This window comes from Delphinus delphis, chromosome 19 (genome assembly GCF_949987515.2).
Source record: "Delphinus delphis chromosome 19, mDelDel1.2, whole genome shotgun sequence".
NCBI classification, from domain to species: Eukaryota; Metazoa; Chordata; class Mammalia; order Artiodactyla; family Delphinidae; genus Delphinus; species Delphinus delphis.
This window is the reverse complement of record NC_082701.1, coordinates 11,363,371-11,387,424: the sequence shown is the minus strand read 5'-3', so window position 1 is coordinate 11,387,424 and position 24,054 is coordinate 11,363,371. Positions and strand designations below refer to the sequence as shown.

General features: G+C 51.4%; 1 protein-coding gene across 1 annotated transcript in view; it reads right to left on the bottom strand.

Annotated features, from left to right (window-relative positions):
• Positions 1-16,956: 16,956 nt before the first annotated feature.
• The window catches only part of ENDOV (endonuclease V), an 85,114-nt gene continuing 78,016 nt past the window's right edge, over positions 16,957-24,054 (bottom strand). The window contains exon 11 of the mRNA XM_059997367.1: positions 16,957-17,004. Within this exon, the coding sequence (XP_059853350.1) occupies positions 16,972-17,004 (33 nt within the window). The 3' untranslated portion in view covers positions 16,957-16,971. The remainder of the gene's footprint in view (positions 17,005-24,054) is intronic.

The window sequence follows — 24,054 nt, the reverse complement described above, 5'->3', positions numbered from 1 at the left end:
ATTTAAAAAAAAAATTTTTTTTTTTTATTGTGGGCTAACCCTTGGGGCTGCTGCCTTAAGTCAGGACTTTCACTTGGTTTAATGAAATTCAACAGGCTAGACCTTTGGTTACAAAGACATATGGCAAACACCCTCCAGTTCATTTCCAAAAACATCCTGAGGGACCTTAAGCCTGCTTGTGGAGCCATTGGAAGGTTCTTAAGTGTTCGATTTAGTACTTATTAAAATAATTATTGTAATAATGATGGCTAACATAGCATACTTCCTATGGACCAGACCTTGTTCTAAGCACTTCACACATATTAACTCAATGCCTACAACACACCTATTGCCCCCATTTTACAGATAAGGAAGCTAAGGCACAGACAGCTTAAGGAACTTGCCAAGCTACACAGCTAACAAGTGGTGGAACCAGGATTCAAACTAGCAGTTTCTCAAATTTTGATACATCAGAATCACCCGCGGGCCTTTAAAGACCTGATGCCCAGGCTGCACCATTAGAATGTCAGGGGTGGTAGCTGGCAGCAGCCTGGAGCCCCCAGGTGCTCCCAGTGCTGGGAAGTGGGGGACCCACGGCCTCGAGGTCTGAGTTCTTAACCACTGTGTTAAGCGCACCCAGGGGCTTCTCTCCAGCCCGCCAGTGCCAGCATGGAGGCAGTGACATGGCTTCCTGAAAAGCGTGATTAGGTCCAGTCTTGGGGAAATGTGCTGTTGCGGTGACATGTCCAGGCTGTGCTATCTACGCATAGCTATGGGTGAGGGCTGGTTCAAAGCTGGGAGCAAGCTGGCCAGAGAAGGCTTGTAGTGGGCTGGATTAAGTCTCTCCGGGTAACCGGATGTCCTGGTTTCCTGGGGCAGCCCCAGCTGTACCTTCTGCCTGGACATATTATTAACACTACCCTCTTACATTCCCAAAATGTCCTGGTTTGGATGATAAACTACAATCACGCTACCTTTACCCTCTCTCATGGGACCCTATACTTTCTACTCACAGCATACAGAGTAGTTCTAATCAAACCAGTGTTTATTTTTTATTTCTTTTTAAATTTATTTATTTATGGCTGCATTGGGTCTTCGTTGCTGTGCACGGGCTTCCTCTAGTTGTGGCGAGCAGGGGCTACTCTTCGTTGTGGTGTGCAGGCTGCTCACTGCGGTGGCTTCTCTTGTTGTGGAGCACAGGCTCTAGGCGCACAGGCTTCAGTAGTTGTGGCACGTGGGCTCAGTAGTTGTGGCTCGCAGGCTCTAGAGCACAGGCTCAGTAGTTGTGGCACACGGGCTTAGTTGCTCCACGGCATGTGGGACCTTCCCGGACCAGGGTTTAAACCCGTGTCCCCTGCATTGGCAGGCAGATTCTTAATCACTGCGCCACCAGGGAAGTCCAAACCAGTGTTTATTTTGATGTCCCTTTCCCTACCTAGGTAGAAACTCCGTGAAGACAGGGACCACGTCTTCTGATTCTGCCCCGCAGGGATCACAGAGCCTGGTAGGGTGGCAGACACACCGGCAGTGTTAGTTGAATGACTCAGATGAGAAGGGCTGCCCTGCTCCGATGAACACCAGGCACAGGCACACTGACCACACTTTAGGGCCACAGCAGCTACTGTTACCCAAAAACTGGGTTTGCCTCTTGGTGGGTATCAAGCCAAAACACACAATGCACAAGAGCAGGAGAAGGAAGGATTTATTTCTTGCAATAAGTAAGGAGAACACTGGGGATCTTTCCCAAAGCAGTGTCTCCCCGAGCAGCAAAACTGAGGAAGTTTTAAGCTAAGGGTACATGCATATTCATGAAGGGGCTGAAGCAGAGGAGAACTCAGCATAGAATTGGGGCAAAGGTCGACAGAGTCCGAGCTTTAGTTGATGGAAGTCACAAGGGTCAGCAAAAGTCAACATCATCATTCCGTAGGCTCTAGTTAATCTGGTGGTCAAGCACTCGAGCACTCAAGGGGGCTTGGATCCTGCAAAACAGCTCAGGAATGTACTCCAGGCTAATCTTTACCTTTACAATTGATTTATTGTTTCCAATATGGTTATTTCCCTGGTCTGGTAATAGCTGTTTGTTCTTACCTTCTTTTCTTCCCTTGAAATCATTAACTACTGAGGCCCATTCTTGTGCAAGGGCAAACACTGTGGCCAGGCTCAGATCACAAAATGGTTTAGACCTGAAATGGCTTCTCTTGTGTCAAGAAAGCGATGAATGCCTGGTTCTCTTCCTCCCGGGACCCCCTACCATATCTGCCTACACTACAGCTGACCCCTTGGAGGCAAGAAGCAGTGGGGAAGGGCAGATGTGGGGAGTATCTGAGAAACTCCCGATGCCACCCCAAGAAGAATGGCCGCCCAAGGATTCAAAGGACAAAGACTTGGGGCCACGCTGACCTGATTATGAAAAGAAAAGTGACTTTATTTTGAACCCCCAAGTGAGTAAAATGGGGCATAGGAACATCTTGGTCCCTGAATCTTGGCTTTTATCTATCTCTGATTACTTCCTTGTATTAGTCAAGCTAGGCTAAGTTCTGGACCGCCCCACACACACACACGAAATCTCAGCAGAAGGCCATTGTTCACCCACACAACAGGTGAGCTCAATACAGGTGTTTGGGATGATCTCTTTCCATCTTGTGGGTCCCACCACCCCCAGGACTCGGGGTCCTTAGCTAGGTGTCTGCTTCCAGCCAGAGGGAGCAGCTCAGAAGGGAATCCAGGTTTCTATTGGCCAGGCCTGTTGCTTACGTCACTTCTGGCCGCATTCCACTGGCCAAACTCTGTCATGTGCCACAACTAACTGCAAGGGAGACTGGGAAATGTGGTGTATGTGCCTGGGAGGAAATGCAATAAATTTGGTAAATAAGGAGCTATAGGGACTTTCCTGGAGGTCCAGTGGTTGAGAATCTGCGCTTCCACTGCAGGGGGCATGGGTTTGATCCCTGGTTAGGGAACTAAGATCCCACATGCCAAGCAGTGTGGCCAAAAAAAAAAAAAAAGGAGCTATAAGATTTCTTCCTAAAAATTAGACAAAAAAGGCTATATTTGTTTCCCAGGGCTGCTGTAACAAAGTACTACAAACCGGAGGGCTTAAAGCAACAGAAATTTATCATCTCACAGTTCTAGAGGCCAGAAGTCTGAAATCAAGGTGTGAATAGGTGGAGCTCCCTCTGAAGGCTCCAGGAGAAAATCTGTCCCATGCCTGTTAGCCTCTGGTGTAACCCGCAATCCTTGGTGTCTCTCTGCTTGTCCCGCGTAACTCCAGCCTCTGCTTCTATCACTTCATAGCGCCTTCCCCTTGTGTCTCTGTGTCTCTCCTCTTCTTACAAGAACTCCAGTCATATCGGATTAAGGGCCTACCGTAAATCATCTTAAGTGACATCTGCAAAGACCCTATTTCTAAATAAGGTCACACTCATGGGCTCAGGATCTGGATGTATGTCTCTGGGGGACACAATTCAACCCATAAGAAAAACAAAGAGAACGAACTTTTTAAAGGTTCTTGAGACATTCTCACATTGCTTCCAAAAAGCTCATTCCAATTTGCCTATGGACCAGCAGAGTACTGGTATCATCCTCCCCAAATCAAATAAGAGTATTTTGGTTTTCTTCCTGAGTTTTATTATCTTGATTTCTGCAAATTCGATAAGTGAACAATGGCATCTCATTTGCGTTTTGGTAAGGAAGGACACAGAAAGTGCACAAGGTACTCAGGACTCAGGTTGGTCATCCATTACGACTGAAGGATGGTGGGCAGTCAGGACCAAGGGCAGGGGACAGACAGGAACTGGGCCAGTGTGTGTGGAGTCCTCAGGGCAAACCTGGGAACTGGAGGGTGTTTGCTGAGCTGGGAGTGGCCATCACAGGACACCACCCAGGCAGGGATGGAGAAACATTTAACTAGCCGAGATCGTAGCTCTCTTCTTACAGAAAGCAAAAAAGGCAGAGAGGACAGAAATTTCCATTTCTCCATCTGAAATTAATGTTTCCAGCAAGGAGCCTGGATGGCTTTCTGCAGACAGCCCAGCTGCTGAGGCTGGAAGAGGCTTGTCTGGTTTGCTTGTCACAGTGGCGGTTCGGACCGATCGTTGCAGGGGATGAACGTGGCAGCAGACGCTCGGAGTAAGACATTCACGAGGCCGTCGGTGCCACCACACCTCAGAACGCTCTGTGCTCGGTCCAGAATAACCCCGGCCCCTGTGAATTATTCATACCAGCCACCTTATGGCATGTGATCACATTCCAGGCAGAATGTCAGCCAGGGGGAAATTTGTAAATATAATTTGTATTCTCAATTTTTGTCATAGTTTTGTTTGTTATTTTCCCCTCATAACTCTCCATCTTCCTCCCATATTTTCCCTTCTCGGGTTTTTTATCAGAGGGATCTGTCAAGAGTGACTCTAAAAGTCTCTGCCTTTTCTCAGAATGTGGTCTCTCCGGTGGCGGAGCGTGCAGCCTCCAATCTCCGAGTTCATGTTTACAATACATATTTTTATTACCTTTGAGTGAAAGTGATTGCTATGGTTATCTCCTTCTGAAATGTATATTTTCCTTTCAGTTATTTCGAGTATGGTTTGTATTTTTATGTATCTTTCAATCCCTGTTCCCCAAAGAGGTAGGTGGGGCAGCTGAGCCAGGGGGGCCGCGGTTCTCCCTGCAGCACGACAGCCCCCTTCACAGCATCCCCAGAGAGATGGTCTCCCTTCTCTGCTCCCGTGGGCACCACCCACTCCCAAGTAAGCCTGACGAGGGCTTTCCAGGGGCTTCTGAGAGCCCAGCCTTCACCAGAGCATAGGGTTGAGAGAGTGAGCTTGAAATGGGGGAAAAAAATGTGTAACTGTCAAGCTGATTTCCACTGGATGAAAAAGAATTTTATGATGAGAGATGAGAGGAGGGCCCTAGGCCAACTCAGAAACTCATTTCTAGAACCAGAGGCTGCATCATTGACTTAAAATGGTCCAAGGTTGACAACATAATCAAAGTCAGAACTCCCCATCTCGGGTCTACGGGTCTGTAATTCCCATCTTCCTTTAGCCTTTCACCGTAACCACTATCATCATGCAATTTCCCCCCAAGCACTTGGTTAGATCACAAAGGTAATGAGATCCAGTGAGAAGGCCAAATTTCTTGTGAGCCAATTTACTTTCCAAAAAGACAAGTTGGGCTTTGGAACCCTTCACCTTGACCCTGACACCACCTGGTGCGTGGGCCTGTGGAAGAGAGTGGTAGAGCCGGGCACACAGACCGAGAGTCGACCGGGCTGTGAGGTGCTCCCATCCTGGGTCTCTGCTCCCCAGATGCTGATGGAAACTAAGGAAGGTGGGAAGAGTTTGACTCAGGGATCAGAGGAGGTGATACAGCGCTGGCACGTACGTGCTCCTAGCTCTCTGGAGTGGAGCTGGGCCCAAACAGTTACATGGGGCAGGGTACCAGCTGCAGGAGCTGGGACTGGGGGACTCTGGGGACTCTGGGCATAAGCAGGGCTGCTTGGGGGCCCTGGTGACACATTGTGGCATAGTGTTGAGGGGGTTATTCCCCAAAAAGCAGCTTGGGTGTGTCCAGGGAGCACATGGGCACAGTCATAGGCTCTCCCTCTAGGCTGAGAGCAGAGGCAGGTGATATCAAACCACAGCAGGACAACCAGGAAGGATGACAATCCTCTGGGTGACCACCTGGTTTGTGAGCTCATTTGAGGCTCCTGGGGGTTGTGGGGCCACCTTGCTGTAATTTGGGGCAGGGACTGTGGGTATAGGGGGGACAGAGGGAGGGACTTTGGGCAACCGCTGTTCTGTAAGTTATGACATTGGGTGACATGTGTGAAATGGCTGCATTTATCCCTGCACTGTCACAGCTACTCAGGTGAGTCAGCGCCAACCTGTCCCCACACCACTCAGGCCAGCGTTCCTCAGCCCCAGGACTACTGACATTTTGGGCAAATGGTTCTGTTTTGTTTTTGTTTCTATTTCAGCATTTTTAAACATTGTGGTAAATGCAAAGAACACTTTTAACCATTTGTAAGTGTGTAGTTTAGGGGCATTAAGCACATTCACATTGTTATACAACCTCATCACCATCATCTCCAGAACTCTTTGAACTTCCCAAACTGAAACTCTGTCCCCGTTAAACACTGACTCCCCATTCCCACCTCCTCTCAGCCCCTGGCACATACCCTCCTACTTTCCGTCTCTATGGATTTGACTGCTCTAGGGACATCATGTAAGTGGAATCAGACAGTGTTTGTTCTTCTGTGTCTGGCTTATTTCACTGAGCATAGTGTTCTCAAGGTTCATCCACGTTGTAGCAGGTGTCAGATGACTCTCTGTTGTGGGGTGTTCTGTGCACCGTAGGATGTTTAGCAGCATCCCAGCCTCTAACAGCTAGATGCTAGAAGCACTTCCCTCCTCTCAATTGTGACAACCCAAAAATGGCTCTTGAATTTGCCAAGTGTACCCCTGGTTGAGAACCACAGCTCTGTGCACAGTCATCTCTGAAGACTTGTGTCTCCCCTTCATGTACCTGAGCTCCACAAAGGGGCAAGCGCACCTCAGGAATGTGTCCCCAGCCCCCCGCTGCAGCCCAGCTCCCAAATCCCATCAGAAGGTTCCAGCCACACACATTCCATGTCAAGATAACTTAATAACATTAGGTCAGATTTTCAAAATTGCCATTTTTAATAATTTTTTAAAAACCCTCTCTTTTCTTAAATCCACATTAAGCATACGGCAAGCCATGTGCTGGCTGCATCGCCTCTTGCAAACTCAATGCTGGCCTCTTGTTTTTTACCTTCCATATGGGGAGACATAAATCCTACTTAGAGACAAACCTCAGGAGATGTGAGAAGCATGTACGAGCCAAAGATAAACAGCCTGTTTTGCCCTTGGACACATAAGCTGGATTTTCTTCAGTAATCCAGGCCCTTCTCAGAAACAGCCAAGAGCAAGGAAACTTTACAGCATTATCCATAGCCACACACACACACACACACACACACACACACACACACACACACCCCAAAAAGAGCGAGTCTGGCAGTCAAGGCAGATGACAGCCACAACCTGGGCAGAATTTCAGCACACCACTTCTTCCTCCCAGACCCTGCCAGCACAGCTCGGGCTGATCCACACATTCCGCATTTCCACTCAAGCCCCATATAGCTCTGCTAATACCCATCAGCCCGCAGACAAAATCTTTTACTTCCCAGTAAGCCTGGAACAAAAAAGATGCATTTGCACGGGCTTTGGGAATAAAGGAGAGACACTGGAGGCCTTCAGGATTATCTTGGCAGAAAATGAATTTTGTTTGCATGTGTATGATTCATCAGGCATTGATTAAGAGTCACAGGATTTGGGGATTGTCATCAATCAGAGCACCTTACAGTGGAAACAAATAAACCTACCTTCCAGGGCCAGAGGGGAACCCAAGAGCGGTGGCCATCCAGCTTTTGTTGGAACGTTCTGGAGAGGTGGCAGATTTTTCTCCCATTCTTCACCCCTCTCTGTGTCCCCATCCTCTGTCAAGTGACCTGCAGCTCTTCCCACAGAGGTAGAACGTGCTTCCCTGACCCCGGACTTCAGGCTTGGCCTTGAGACTTGATTTGGCCAGTGAGACGCTAGCGGAGCAGCAAAAGCAGGGGCTGTGAACATGCGGGGGGGGGGCGGGTAGACTCTCCCCCTTGTTTGCTTCTTTCTCCAGAACAAGAAGCCACCCCAGTGAGGCCACCCACCTGAGGAGGGCGAGAGAGCCAAGATGCCGCATGAGGCAGCCCCCAGCCACCCCCAAATCCAGGAGAGTCAGCGCTGCCATGTGAAGCCATGAGTTGGGCTGGCTTGTTATGCATCGTTATTGGGCCAGTAGCTGACCAATACAGACACTGCAACACCACGCTTCCAGGGGCAGGCCTCTGAGGTCTCGCCATTACTTTTATGAGGAACTCACTGACTGGTTCTGATGAAGAAAGCTCACCTTGACAAGGATGGCATTGCGTTGTCGATATCATTGTCATTGGACAGTGACATTTCTGCTGTGCCATCTTTGCCCCTCTCCACCAGGCAATGGGTGGGCTTGGTCACTGAAACAATCCAGAACAAGGGTAGTCAGTCCTGGATTCGGCTGCCTGTCAGCTAGGTTGTGATAGCTCTCGAGTCTCCCCTGCATCTCCCTCCCTCCTTGGGATGCTGGGGGAGACACCACTTATGGAGAAGATTGGTCTTGGCACTCAGGGTGTCCACACAACTGAGGAACTTCACAGGGTGAGCGATGATCAAACCAGAGGCAGGTCACTTTGGAGAAGGCAGAGCCCCCACTGCAGCCCGGCAGCTCTGGTGACCCTTCCCTCCACCCCGTGCCCTCTGGCTCCCATCACAAGTGCTCTGTCCTGAACAGATGCTTGTACCCCCAGGTTCATGTCAGCATCACTCACAACCACCCAAAAGTAGAAGCAACCCAAGTGTCCATCAATAGATGAATAAACAATGTGTGGTCCATCTATTCAATGGAATAGTATTCAGCCATAAAAGGAAGGAAATTCTGACACAGGCTACAACATGGATGAACCTTGAGGACATCATGCTTAGTGAAATCAGCCACTCACAACAGGACAAATACTGTATGATTCCACTTATATGAGGTCCCTAGAGGAGTCAAATTCACAGAGACAGAAAGGAGGATGGTGGCTTCCAGGGGCTGGGGAGCGGGAATGGGGATCTATTAGGTAATGGGCACAGAGTTCTAATTCGGGATGATGACAAAGTTCCGGTGACGGATGGTGGTGTTGGTTGCACAACATGAACGTGCCACTGACTGTACACTTAAAAATGATTAAAATGGAAAATTTTATGTTATAAATATCTTACCACAATTTAAAAAAATGACCTGTCCTATGTACCAGCTCCTTGAGGCCCAGCTCCTACCGAGCTGTCAGAGAGTAAGGCCGTCTGGGAAGTGGAACCATCATGGGGTGGGCATGGGGAAGGCACTGTTGCCACCGCCACCCCTTCCTCCTTGGTTTCCTTGGTTTCTGCAGGAATCTCTAGCACCCTCATTGCTTTAACTCAAATGAACTGACTGCTAACGGGGACCACCCAGGCATAGGGGCAGGCCAGTAGGAAGATACTGGGGCAGAGAGAGTGTCCTCCTGATGCTCCTCTGATCCCACAGAGGCAGCAGTCCGCCGCCCCCGCCCCCCCGCGGTGGCAAATCTGCATGGGGCATGCTTATCGCACACCCTCAGTGGAAGGGAGGGCTCTTTGTGGCTGGTGTCTGGCTGAAAGTTGGAACTTGAGCAGGTGGGGTCCAAGTTGCTGACCCTCCTCAGAGTTGCTGAGCATGTCAGGGGTCTTCCATCATGACATCATTCCTGTGTTGTCACAACGTTTTCCTCTTGCTTTAAAAGAACATCCTTCACTTGACCCTGCTGCCCAAGAACTTTCCTCTAAAGTTCTGCCAGGCTACGGAAGGCAGATGAGAATGTAGGCTGTAAATCAGGGGCCCTCATGACATTTAGATCCATTAATCCATCAAAAGAAGATTTGCTACCTCTTAGCATCCAGAGGGAAACCAGAAATCCTCTCCCATGATTGCCCGGAAGCTTAGGCACCAAAATACTACTACTCAGCACTTCGTATCGGGACCTTCAGGAATTTGCGGGATGTCAGTGCTCTTCCCTGTGTCTATCACTTGCAGGTGTACCAACCACCCAACCCAAGCTGAAGGAGTTTGCTACCAGGTGCCTTTGCTTGTCCCCAGATTGTTTGTGAGGGAAGAAACTAATCTTGAAATGTCGAGGAGAACATAAGCTACCACCGTAACCTACAGGATCCAAACAACCTTCCAGACTGGGAGTTCTTTGAGAGCCGGAGCCACCTCTGTCCTCCAGCACTTAGCCCTGGGCCTGGCAATGGATAGGTGGGTGGCTGGGTGGTGGGTGGATAGATGGATGGATGGATGGATGGGTGGACGGATGGATGGTGGATGGGTGGGTGGATGGGTGGATGGATGAGTAGATGAATAAATGAATCTCTGGCCAAGGAGCAGAAGTTCTTGCCCAGAATCTACCTCAGTAGCCTTGCAACTTCCCTCATTTGTAAAATGGGGTGAGGGTAGTTCTTTTTCTACCCATCCCATAAGGTTGTTGTGAGGAAAAAGTTAGATGATATAAAATCCTTTGGCCACCTCTATAGAATTATACCAATGAGAGGAAGTATTGTTCAAAAGGAAATGTTTTCTTCAGCCTAATAAACGCTTCTTGGAGAACTCACTGATTCAATTAGTGACTTAGGGAATCCTCTGAGGGTAAACAGCACTTTCTATGTTCAGAGGCAGGATTCAGAACAGTAGAGACTTGGTCGACAAGCCATCTCACCTTAGAGCTGCACATTACATTATATTATTACACCTGTACCTCCTACAAGACTGTGAGCTTGTCGGTACTATGTCTTAGACCTATAATCCTCCCATCAGTAAAAATGAGTAACTAATAGGCACTCAGATACCTACTACAGTGATAACCAAATCATATCATGAAAAAAGACATGACTTTACAAAAACAATACACAAATACTAGGGTGAAATACCTGTGTGAACTGCGTCCTTGTATGACTCTGAATTTAGAGATAGACATTTGAAGTGGCTTTTTACCCATGTAAGCCTTATATGGACATGGGGCTTGTGTGATCGTGAGGGGGAACGGGCACGTGCAGGGGAGGTATGTGAGACAGTCTACGCAAAGAGCCCGATGCAGGGGCTGACATATAAAAATGCTCCATTCATAGCAGCTTATTATGGTCTCTGTGACTTGGGGGTTACTTGCCACTGTGGTCCCAAACCCTCTGTCTTCTTTCCCTGTCTCGCTGGCCTCCCCTCCCCTTTGGATGGGGCAGGAGGTGGTAAGGGCGGTCCAGGTCACAGGGGGGACAGGAGAATCCAGCCACGCAGGAGGGGCTGAAATCCCTGCACCAATAACCCTGTCTCCTCCTCCTCCCCACTCCAGGTGTCGTCCAGCTGGACCCCAACTGCCAGGGCTGGAGGGTCAAGCGTTCACTTCTGGGTGTACACAAGGGTATAGAACCATCCCTGGACTTATTTGGGTCTCCGGACCAAGGCAAGCTGGACGGGGAAAGAAAGGGGATGAGACTGTCACGGGCTTGTCCTCAGAGCACCCCCAGTGTGCTGGCAGCCACCTGCTGCAGGGCTCACTGGGGGGGGGTAGGAAAGAGGGAACACAGTGGCAGTTTTTATGCATGACAGCTCTATGAAAAGGGCATAGCATTTACTTTAGCAAATTTGGGACTGGGGATTGATGAACTGACCAAAGTTGGTAAATATCAAGGGTTAAGCAGCAGGCCCCCCATTATCCACACTGCCTCTGAGTTGCAGATATCAGGCTTCCTAAAGGACAGGAGCCAGGGATCAGCAGGGACTCGGTCACATTAGAATTCCTAATATCACAGTCTCACACTTGGGGATGAAATGAAACAGGTCTGTTTTAACCACATAATGTCACCGGGAGCTGGACCCCACATGATCTCTAATCATTACAGAAATATCTGATTTCTGGGCCGGTTTCGAAGGCCGTTACTGTGGCCATTCATCAGAGGCAGCCACAGTTGGGGGCCCTGGACTGATGGTCGGAGAATCGGACACGGAGGGAGTGTGACGTTGCAGGAGGCCCACTGTGAGCTCAGGACCCACCCTGTGCTCTGGAGGACACAGGCGAGGAGGCATTCCCTAGGCTCAAGACATTAACCCCCAGTTGAGCAGAAAAGCTAGATGCTCATGGAGTCTAGTGCCTGAGGCACTGGCTAAGGGTCCCAGGGAAATTTCGGCTCTCTCACCACCTTCCCTAAGAGGTTCTCATAGGAGACCCCCCTCACCCCTGACCCAGGGCTCATTCAGAAGTAGAGAGGGGACTTGTCTTTGGTTGTCACAGGTCTGGGGACACTATGGTGCTGAGTGGGCAGGGACCAGGGATGCCAAATGTCCCACAACTGCACACACAGAATCGTTGCAATCGTTAAATTTTCTGTATCAGCTTGGCTGGGCCATGGTGCCCAGTTGTGTGGTCAAACACCATCTAGATGTTGCTGTGAAGGCACTTTTCAGAGGAGATTAATATTTAACTCAATAGATGACCCTCCCTAATGTGGGTGGGCCTCATCAAATCAATCGAAGGCCTTATCTTAAGATAAGTTCCCAGAAGAGGAAGGAATTTTGTCTCCAGACTGCCTTTGGGCTCACAACTGCTACATCAACTCCTGCTGGAATGTCCAGCCTGCCAGCCTGCCCTGCAGACTTCAGACGGTCCAGCCCCACAATCTCAGGAGCCAATTCCTTAAAATAGTCCCTCTCTCTCTCTCCTCCTCCCCGACTCCCCACTCCCCCTCTCTGTATATATATCCTACTGATTCTGTTTCTCCGGAGGACCCTGACTAATACAACCTGCCCCAAATACCAACAATGCCCCCCCAGAAAGCCACTGAGTGGCCTGGCCCAGTCCCACGTGGACCCCCTATTCCTTGCCTCTACAATGAAGGGACAGGACAGAAGTCCACTCTGCACTAAAGTTCTGTGATTTGACATTAAAAGGAGAACCCATGGGGCTGCCTGTGGGAAAGTGCCTGACGTGTAGAGGAGACCAAAGTTCCAGGTCATGAAATGAGGCCGAGTGCCCTCAAAGCTGGCCTGTGAGCCTGCCCACCGGCCCCCAACGACCAGCAGCCCCTTTGCAAATGGTTCCAGCCCATAGCCCTTCTCCCACACACGTGGAGGCTTGGATCTCTAGTTAATTGTAAGACTGGATTGTTCAAGGCAAGAAAATCAACAAAATCTCTTCAGTGTGAAGGTCCCACGGTGGATTTCTGGCCTGTATTTTCTAGTCAGATAGTCCTGGAGGTTGTTTTTGTTCTGAAACCTCAGAGCACGACCTTGCTGGGAAGGGCAGTTGTGGATGGAGCAGAGGAAAGCCAAGGAAGGAAGGTTAGCGCCCAGGAGCAGAGGTGTCTGTGACCTAGGTCACGAGCCCCCTTGTGAGAGCTTTACAGACTGGTCCGTGTGTTTAGGAAGCCCAGTTCTCCAGGGTGGCTCCAACCAAAGCAGTCCAGTAGAGGGACCTGGATTCTTGACTCAGAGGACCTGGGTTCTGGCCACCAATTTGCCATGTGGCCTTGGACAAGCCACTTGCCCCCTGGGTCTCAGCTTCCTCATCTGGAACATAGGCATTAAAGTCTCTGGGTGTTGGTTGCCCCTAGTAACCAACACGATGCTGGCCTCCGGGGGCTCTCGGCAGCTGCCCTGCAGCACAGCCTGCCAGTCCTTAAATCCCACCCATACCTGCTCCACACCAGCCTCGCTAGTCTCACACGTGAACAGACAGCCCACTTCCCTGAAACAAAAGCCTCAGCATGAACAAGAAAGCCCAAGGTACCAAAGTGACACAATGACTGGAGTAAATCCAAGATTCAGCGGCAAAAAAGAAAGGTGATGAGAAATCCAGGAATAACAAAAGTCTGTGCCAGGAAGTTCTGGTCCAAGTGTGGAGCCCCTGGTCTGAGCCTTGAGAAGGATGGATAGAGTCCAAGCCATACATAGAGGGTAACAGGGATGAGATAGGGTCAGGCCAGAAAGGAAGGAATAAGCGATCAAGATGCAGGAGAAAATGGAGTGCCTATAAGAAAGGCCTGGGCTTCCCTGGTGGCGCAGTGGTTGAGAATCTGCCTGCCAATGCAGAGGACACGGGTTCGAGCCCTGGTCTGGGAGGGTCCCACATGCCGTGGAGCAACTAGGCCCGTGGGCCACACTACTGAGCCTGAGCGTCTGGAGCTTGTGCTCTGCAACAAGAGAGGCCGCGACAGTGAGAGGCCCGCGCACCGCGATGAAGAGTGGCCCCAGCTCTCCGCAGCTAGAGAAAGCCCTCGCACAGAAACTAAGACCCAACACAGCCATAAATAAATAAATAAATAAATAAATAAATAAATAAAATTTAAAAAAAAGAAAGGCCTGGTCCAAAGTATGCAAATGAAAATGAGAAGGAGTGATTCTAAGCCCCTGGTGGCGTGACAGAGCCCAGGTGAGCAGTCCTGCAAGGGGCCTGGAGCCTCAGAACCTTAAGGACCAGGAGCCAGGCCCTGCCCTGCTCGCCATGTAGTGTTCACGTGCATGTGCTTTCGAATGTAGAGCGTCACTCTGGGGCCAAAGCCTGAGACATGAGAGTGCCTCGGACTGGAATGAAAGACCACCAACCAGGGCAGCGCAAAACTTGAGTGGAAGTAGGAAGGCAGGCCCACATCCCCCTTCTCCCCAGGAGGACAGAGAGACTGCAGAAGCCCATACCTGAGACAGAGCCGAGCACAGAATCCAAAGTCAGGAAGTGGCAGAGGGTGAACCACACGGAGACGGGGACGGGGCCAGGCGCTGTCAATGAGGAAGCCTCACCCAGCACAGCAGATAATCTCTACAGCAGATAAATCAAGAAATGGCGTTATGAGCATATTATTTAGGCTCGCGGAGCGACCACCATATAACTAAAAATGAAACAGTTAAAAGTGCTTGCCTTCAGGGCTGAGAAAGGAGGAAGAGGAAGAGAGTTCTTTATAAACCTCTCTGAACTGTTTGACTTTTTTTTTCTTTTTTAATTTGATTTTTCAAAAGAGCGTACACATGATAAAAAGAGGAAAGAAAATGAGGAAGCCTGAACGTGGATCCCAGCTTTGTATGGTTGTGGCCCTTTCAGCTGATGCTGAGTCTGTGTGTGACTCTCAGTGCTGGGTGTCTTCCCCTGCCCCCCACCCACAGATTCCCCCACCCCTGGTCTCCCACAGGCCTGCCCCATAGCCCCCTGAGAAGGCGGACCTTACGTTGTCCATTTTAAATGGAGAAGTCTTGGGAGTTCCCTGGCGGTCCAGTGGTTAGGACTCAGCACTTTCACTGCCCTGGGCCCGGGTTCAATCCCTGGTCAGGGAACTAAGATCCTGCAAGCCTTGCTGCGTGGCCAAAATGAATAAATAAATAAAATAAATAGACAAGTCTGTAGCGAGGGATGAGGCAGGCAGGCTGTAGGAAATGAAGAAAATCAGCCATGGGAAAGTTTTTTCTAAGCCCTCAGCTCTAGGGACTTCCCTGGTGGTCCAGTGGTTAAGACTTCGCCTTCCAGTGCAGGGGGTGTGGGTTCGATCCCTGGTTGGGGAGATAAGATCCCATATGCCTCATGGCCAAAAAATAAGAAACAAAACATAAAACAGAAGCAGTATTGTAACAAATTCAATGAAGACTTTAAAAATGGTCTGCATCAAAGAAAAAAATCTAAGCCCTCAGCTCTAGGAAGGCAGCAGGAATTCATATTACTGTTAACAGCATCTTGTAAAGCATTGTCATCACTTTTGCCTGTGTTCTCTGGTGATGGGGGATTCACAAGGGTTGGGTCCAGTCCCCATCTCTATCCTCCTGTACCGCATTCCACCACTGAGTGATGATGCTACTGAGCCTGGCTAGATCAAGGAGAATGAGCACAGGCTAAGTTAGGACCAGGCAGGGTTCAAACAACAACTCCACTCCTCAGAGGATCTGGCCTGGGCATGCCTTTAAGGTTTCCCATACACCTTCCCAAGGATCCCCTCCTGAAGAGGCCGGATCAGTTTCCACTCCCACCAATGGCATAGAAGGGTGAGGTTGGCTCATCCAGCTGTGGACCCTTGAAGCTTCTTTCAGCTGGTCTGTGGATAACCCAGCAGGTGGGGAGGGGGCTCTTCAGCCCCTGCTGAGCTGTCATGAAAGAGCCCTGCTCCGTCCATGCATGTCTGAGCACCATCCGCAGACAGCAAATGAGTCTGGCCCCAGTCAGGGGTGACACACTCAGGACAGGAGGCAGGTGTGCTTAGTGATGTTTTTAGTTATTACTTTTCGTTGTGGTAAAATACAGATAACATAAAATTGACCATATTAACCATTTTAAGTGTACAGTTCAGTAGCATTAAGCACATTCACGTTGTTGTGCAACTGTCACCACCATCCATCTCCAGAACTTCTTCATCTTCCCAAACTGAAACTCTGTCCCCATTTAACACTAAATGCCTATTTCCCCTCCCCCATCCCCTGGCATCCACCATTCTACTGCATCTCTATGAATCTGGCCACCCCAGGAACCTCATATAAGTAGAATCACAGATTATTTGTATTCTTTTGTCTAGCTCATTTCACGTAGCATAATGCCTTCAAGGTTCATCTGCAATGTAGCATATGTTAGAATTTCCTTCATTTTTAAGACTGAATAATTTTCTGTTGTGTGGATGGACCACATTTTGTTTATCCATGCATCCACTGATGGACAACCGGATTGCTTCCACCTTTTGGCTGTTGTGAATAATGCTGCCATGAACATGGGTGTGCACGTATCTCTTGAAGACTGTGCTTAGTTTGGGGGACTTTGGCTGTTCATATAATGGCCCTTTCTCTTACAGAATTCAAAGTACTTGTTTTAAAATCAGCATAGCAACCACAGCGGAGCCCTTTCCCAGACTGGCTAATGCTGAGAATATCTTACCTAATGTGCTCAGGAGGGCATTTCTACGCTTACTCCCATTCTATAGATGAGGAAACTGAGGCACAGAGAGGCTAAGAAACTCGTCCAAGGTCACACATGAAGTAACCTCTGGGGAAGGTTTGGACAAGGGCAGTGTGACACCTGAGCCCACGTTCTAAACCATTTGGCTCAATGCTTTTAGTATCCTCCCTGAAAAACAGAGAGGCCGGCATAATTGTCATTCAGCGGGAAAACTCAAGTCACAGACAACTTAAGTGGCTCTGAAGGCCACACAGCCTTACCTCTGATTCCCCTTCTGCATCTTAGAAACCGCAGTACTGTTATTTGCAGACATTCTGACTTCCTTCTCTCCTCCCCTCACTACCTCTTCAGACACAGTGTTGCTAGGACTTTACTTTTTCTGAATCCAGCCTGTGTCAACCATCCCACAGCTCAATAGAGGCATCGTGACATCATCAATCAACAAGAGGCAAACTGTCTGCTGAAACCTGAATGAATCAGACAAGAGAAAGGTTAGGCGGCCAGGGGAAGCTAAAAGGCCTTAAAAGTTTAAAGAGATCCTGCCAAATGGGTAATTGGCTCCCACTGAGGTTAGTTTTAATCAATTATTAAGCAATAGTTTAATATTTTAAGCATTTGCTCAATCACAGAGACATGAAAACATTTCATGATTTTCTTCCCCTGTACCTTCCAAAATAAAAAACTTAAAACAAGTGTAGGTACAGTGGCATGGATTTTTAAAAAATGCTTTCTATTGAAATAACTGGATGTCTTTATTTTTTTTTTAACTTCTTTTGTATCCCCCACAAAGCCTCGCCCAACGAGAGCCCGAGCAGGTGCTGAGTTCTGATTGCCCAACGTTCCAGCACCGGCTTTGTTCGAGGAACACTGGGAAACATAATAACGTCCTAAAGTGCCCTGGCTCACTGACAGTGGAGGGGCAGCCTGGCTTCTCAAGGTCTCCAGGTGGGCCATGTGGGAGAGTCTAGCATCGGGTCCTTGAACTCTCACTGTCTGTCCTCTGTAATTCTGGTCTCTCCTACTCCTTCTCCCTGCTCCCCAAGCCTTGCCTTTCCAGCCAGTAATGCAGGAACTGGAAAGCAAAGGATAGAGGGCAGCAGGAGAGAAGGATTAAAGCACATTACCACGTATATGATCAACCCTGGAGTAATGGAGTGACTGGGCTCCCATTTTTATTCTGTGATCAATTCCCCTTTGGAATCTGATACAAGGTGGCTTTTTCTATCCACGCATCCATCCATGCACCCATCCATCCATCCATGCACACATACTCCCCATCCATCCACCCATCCACACATTTACCCATCCCCTCACCCATTTATCCAACCATCCACCCCTCCATGCATCCATCTACTCATCCTCCATCCATCCACCCACCCATCTATCCACTCATCCATGCATCCACCCATCCACCTATGCATCCACCCTTCCATCCATCCACCCATCCATGCATCTATCCACATACCCATCAATATATCCAGCCATCCAACCATCCACCACCCATCCACCACCATCCATCCACCATCCATCCATCCACCCATTCATCAGGGTGCCGGGTGCTAAACCAAAATCTCCTCAAAGTAAGCTGAGCACAAGGGAGAGAGTGGCCCATCCTCAGGGCAGGTGGGCCTCACAGGGAAGGGCCTCTGCGCTCAGTCCAAGGAAACCAGATGGGGTATGGAGTTGCCAGTCCAGGCAGAGAGACCAATGCTGAGACATCGGCCCCAAACCCCATTTGGTTCATCTGTCCTAGCTTCAGCATACTCTGCCCCTTCAATATCCAGTTTCCCGCCCTGTTGAGTAAGGACTCTCAGCCATTCTCTTGGGACCTGCAGAGTGGGGCTTTTTTGAAGTGGTCTGCATGCTGGGCAGACCCCAGCACTTCCTGCCTGCCCTGTCTTCCATGGGAAGATCATAGCGGGGAGGAGGCGGTCAAGATTGGGAGCTGTTTCTGCAGATTATTCAGATTCATTTGCTGTATCTAGATCATGCCGTGTCCTAATTAACGCAGACCTTCAAGGTTATACTGCATTTGCAAAGTTTTCTGAAATGGGCCAGCGCTTTAAACTCCAACCACTTCCGCCTCCCCACCCAGAATTTCCTCTCCCTCCCCGAGACTGCCCCCAGACGCCCCCAGCTTCCGCTCACAGAGGGGAGTCCTTCTGTACAGTGGGAACATGAGAACTTGCTTTTGGCTTTTCTGAACTCCGAGCCTCACTTAGCCAAGGGGCATCGGATAACTGATTTGCCTCCATCAAATTTATAGGTGACTAACACGCCCAAGAATTCCCAGGCTGCTCCTGGCTGGGAGTTCCGTCAGTACTGGTGCAGGCTGTTCTCAGTGAACGTCACTGAAGAGGGGGTGGATCCCGGTCAGGAGCTGTGGCTGCGGGGACGTCAGGCTGAGCCTTTCCTACAGTCTTTCGGCTCGATAACAGGGTTTTCTTTAACTCTCCAGACAGGGGATCTGTATATTCTAAAGACAGTACGTAAAATATTTATTAAGAAGAGTATCTATTTTTAACTAGGGATGATTTCAGTCCTATTATTCATACAGCCTCGGAAGGCAGGCTTCATGCTTAGCAGCTTACGGGAGCTGGGAGACCAAGCAGAGGTGATTCTGAAATTGGGGGGATGTCTTGAGGAGGGGGCAGTGGGGGGATTCCGGGCGTGGGTGTGGGGAGCAGCTGATGTCGCCCACCTGATTTCAGCCAAACCTCCACATTCAGGGAACTGTTTGCAGGAGCTGGTGAAAGTTTTGGCCCCGTTTAAACCCAAAGCCATCTGTGCCCCCCAGCTGACCCTTTCGAGGCTCCCTCTTACAGGGACTGGCCCCAAGCCCTGTAGGAATCAAGGAACGTGCCTCTTCAGATCGCAGCCGGGTAAACATCCCTGTTAGAGACAGGCACCTGTTTCCCTGGCAGCCCCATGCTGACAAGTCTCAAAAAAACAAGCTGCAACCTGTCAGAATCCAGACCTGGACATGCTCGGCCACCCACAGGGCTGGTGAAGGCGCCACGGTGGTGACCCGCTTCAGGACAAGTTTTCCTCGCCCTCTACCCCCCCAGATAGCCCCAGAGCTGCCAAACATCTGGTCAGCCCGGAGCAGGGGTGAAGAGCAGGGGCACAGGGGTCGGTCACCGAGCTTGAATCCTGAGTCCAGCGGGAGCAGCTCTGAGCCCTGGGCACAGTCCCTTTGTCATTCATAGCCTCAGGTGCTCTCACCTGTGAATGGGGAACCCAAGAACACCTCCCCCTGCAGAGATGTTCTAACCGGCAGAAGATGCTCCCATCTGTGCTGCTCCAGCACCAGCGCAGATGGTCAGTGTCCTGTAGTGGACACACGGTCCCTGCGGGAACAGGGCTCTCACTGGGATGTCCAGGCCTCCATTCTGCAGGTGAGGAAATGATGAGAGAGGGAGGGAGATGGACAGACAAATGGACATTCTCATCCGGTGCTAGGCCTTGTGCCCTCCACGTGTTATTTCAGTTGAGCCCGAGCACTTTGCATTATTGCTGCCATTTCCAGATGAGGAGTTGGTCCCCAGAAACCCTTCCATCCCTCCTCACACACATGGGGACCCAGTGTCAGGGAGGAGGCCCCTAACGGGGTCACGCTCAGGCCATCACCTGCTGCTCAGCTGTCCAGGGTGCAGACCCGGGGCCCCACTTGTCTCATTCCCAGATGTGGGCCCAGAGCAGGGCGCCCTTGAGAAGCACATGCTATGCCAGGCACCCTGAATGCCTGCTCCAGGCTCCGGCACCAGCCTGACCTTGCCCAGCAGAATCAGAGTGGATTCAGGACAGAATCAGGACATATGAAGGCACAATGCCTGGGGTTTAAAGAACATCAGGGGCGAACACACAGGGACAGAGGAAGGCGGGAACCAGGACAACTAGGTCAGTGCCAGAGGGCCCCTTGTAAAACCCAATTATCACGCCTGCTGTGAAGGGAATGTTGGGGGAGGGAGGGGGCGCCGGGAAGGTTGCCAGGTCAAAGCGACTCCGGCCCTCGGCTGACTTGGCCCACCCTGGCCTAGCGCACAGATCCCTAGACAGGCAGCTGCGGCCACCCAGGGCCCTGACTCCTCAGTGGAGAGCACATCGGGAGGGGAGGGGAGGAGGACACAGAGCTTTGTCCTACTGCTGCCCTGGGGGCTTAGGGGGAAACACTCGCCCCCTTCTGCGGACCTCCTCAGCTGTCCCTGTGTGCTGCCCCTCACCCCTCTGCCCCCTTCCCCCTGCCCTCTTCTACTCTCACTTCTGGGGAGCTCACAGCTGGAGTGAACCCACAGATGCCAGGATGTCACCCACCTCAGGCTGGCCTTGCTCTCCAGCCTGCATCCTGGGATGGCCCCGGGGCACCCTAAGTGATGTCCTCTCCTCTGCCACTCTTCCCCCTGTGTCCCACCTTCTGCTCCCTTTCAGCTTTGCAGCCCCGAATCTCCCCGCCCCCGCTCCCAGGCTCAGCAGCCCCAGGAAACCCCCAGGGAACTGTCATAGGGTTTGGGGCCACATAGTCGCCTCTGAGGGGCCTTGACAACTGTCCACACAGTGTGAATTGTTTCTCACGGGCACCTGGTTTTGGGGCTTTTAAAAAAGTGTTATGAAGCATAAGATTAATAAATGAAAATGTGCTGTCGCAATTCTTAAAGCAAAGAAGACAGAGGCCTGGGGTTGGGAGGGGGAGAGGCCCTCGGTGGCCGGGTCAAAACAGAGGAGTAGCCTGGGGACCCTCTGAGCCCTCTCAGGCCCAAGCCTGTCAGGTTCAATGAATCCAGCCTGATTCCAGGCCCCCAAGCGCCCCACCCACCCACCCCTGCCACTATGGAGCAGCGGGACTCCCTCATGGGGAGCTTTGCCACCAGCCAATATTGTCCCATCTTTGACCTAAGATGAGGTCAGACCCCCTCCCTGCCAGCAGGCAGGCCCAGCGCCTCCTCTGTGTTAGGGTGCGCGATGGAGAGACCCCACGAGCAGCCGGGCCTCAGCCCAAACATCCTGCATGGGACAATCCAGGTCAGGACAGAGCTGAAGGCTGCACGTGTGCCAACCCCCTCTACGGGTGCTGGTGGCTCTGGGCTCAGTTTCCGGGAGTGGAGACCATCACCGTCTCTATTCTATACACGGGAGACCAAGGTTTATCGAGTTGGTGGGACCTGCCCAGTGGCACAGACATTGCACAGGGACGAGGACTTGCACCAACATTGGCCTGGTGCCAAAGCCCACACCCACAGCCACCAGGTTGCACTGCCAGCCCCAAGCCTCAGCTCTGGGCTCTGAGCGATACGCCCCACCTGCAGGCTCCACGCCCAGCTGGGGGAGGAAGGAGGGCCGTGGAGAGCAGCACTCAGAGATGTCACCCTCTGTCCTGCCTCACCACGCTTACTGTGCTCCATCCTGGGCGTGGTCTGCCCCGCATCCCTCCCACGCCACCCTGACGGGGGGCGCATTGCCTATGCCCACCCCCCACTCTGTTTGCAGCCCAGAGAATAAGAGGTACCTGACCCAGAAACAGAGAGCACGAGAGGCTTCTCACCCGTCCCTGCGCTCGCTGTCGAGGGCTGCCTTGCAGCATGCCAGGGTGCTCCAGGGTGGACACACCTGGCGAAACTTCCTAATAGCCAGGTTATTACCTTTATTTATGTCCCTCCGTGGAGATGCTCGAGGCTTCCCAGCAGCAAAACACTTTAACAACAGTAAAAGAAGCTGGCATCCCAAACACAGGAATCCTGGAGGCTGCAGACACTGAGAGCCCGCAGCTGGCACTCAGCTCTGTCCCGGAGGGTGGGCTGGAGAGGACGGCCGGGTTCCCTTGTGGAGGGAGGGGTGCAAGTGGGCAGCTGGGGCCAAGGGCTCGCAGAAGGCAAGGAGGAGGCGCAGCCTGGCTCCGCGGGTTGCAGCTGCTGCACACCACCCTTGGCCTTGATGTACGGTACTATGATGGTGAATTGGGAATACGTTATGTCCAGACACTGTGTCAGGTGCTTCATGTACTTCCTCTCCTGCCGTCTTCCCAACAACCCCATGTCTTGTTATCACCATATTTCAGATGTGCTTATTGGCGTTCAGAGAGGTGAATTTGAGCCAGGACCCACAGCCAGTCATCGGTGCACTAGGATCCAAAGCCAGGCTTGTGGGGGGAGGTAGAGGGCGGGGGGCGTGTAGGCAAAGCTGTGCTTCTAACTATTCAGCCACATGGCCTTCAGAGGTGGGAAAGTTCCTTTAGCGCTCTTCCCAACACACACACCACCACACCACCTCTTCCTCCAATGACCCTCATTTGTGTCTGAAACCCAGGCCCCCCCCATTCCTCCCAACTGCCTCGTCCACATGCAGTGATAAGCTGCTTGGTAACAGCTGAAACAGCCTCCTCCACCAGGCCAGGCTCCCGGTTGCAAAGAGCAAAGCCTAACTGGGGTCAAGTTAAGCAGAAAAGAAACTTGTTGGACGGGTATCGGTTTCCTCAAAGGAAAACAGAAGCCAGGAGAACGAAGCATGGGAAGCTGGGCTGACCCCTCAGCCACCTCGTCAGTCAGGACGGCAGGACTAGGCGGCCGCTAGGTCATACCACAGTCACAAGTATCCCGAGATGTCAGTTACTACAAATGACGCATGTCCTTTCTTTTTCCCTCCCAAGGTATGTCCCCCGCAGGTCAATCGAGGCCTTCTTTCACCTTGGTCACTCGGGGACCCAGTTGCTGTGCCACAGGGACAAGAAAGGGCTGGTGTGTGGGGTTCTGAAACGCCCTGGGCTGAAGTGACGCTCAGACTTGATTCACTGACTGCAGGAGGCCTCGAGCCACAGGGGACAGTGTGGTTCCACCTGTACCGGGAGATGGAAGCACTCGGACAACACACCAAGGACGGTCACCAGAGCCACCTGTCAGCATGGGGGTTCCCTGGGAAGCGAGAAGCCCTTCAGTTCTTATCAGGAAATTGACGAGACCTTGGGGGCAGTCCCTGGCCTCTCCAGGCTGACTGCGCTCTGGGGCTGGACTGGCCCTGGGGAGGGCAAAGCCTGGCATCTCCACCAAGACCAGGTGGCTCTGCTGACCCTGCAGAGAGCTAACCAGGCCCTGGGGACAGAGGGCATGGAAGCAGAAGCCCCTTCCTGCCGAGCCCCCTCACCCAAGCCACGGAGAGCCATCTGGGCCTCCCATGTGGGGTATGGGGAACCCCAAAGGTCCAGCAGATGCTGAGGTGGCCGCCAGGGGCAGATAGCACCCACTCGTGCCTCGGGTGACAGGCCCAGATGCAGAGGGGACCGGAGCCTGCGGTCCTGTGCTCCTACTGCTGCCCTTGAACTTGCTTCTGGTCTGTCTCTCCCCTTGGGAGACCTCGTCTGGCTCTTCACAGCTGCCTTCCCAGCGCCGAGTCATGCCTGGCTGGTGACTGTTCACTTGCCATCCTGGCCCAGTACTCCCCTGCCCATGATGACAGCATCACAGCTTCAGTGCATCCATCGCAGCTCACCTCTTCCAGAGAGCCTTCCCGAAGGCCTGGGAATAGGCCAC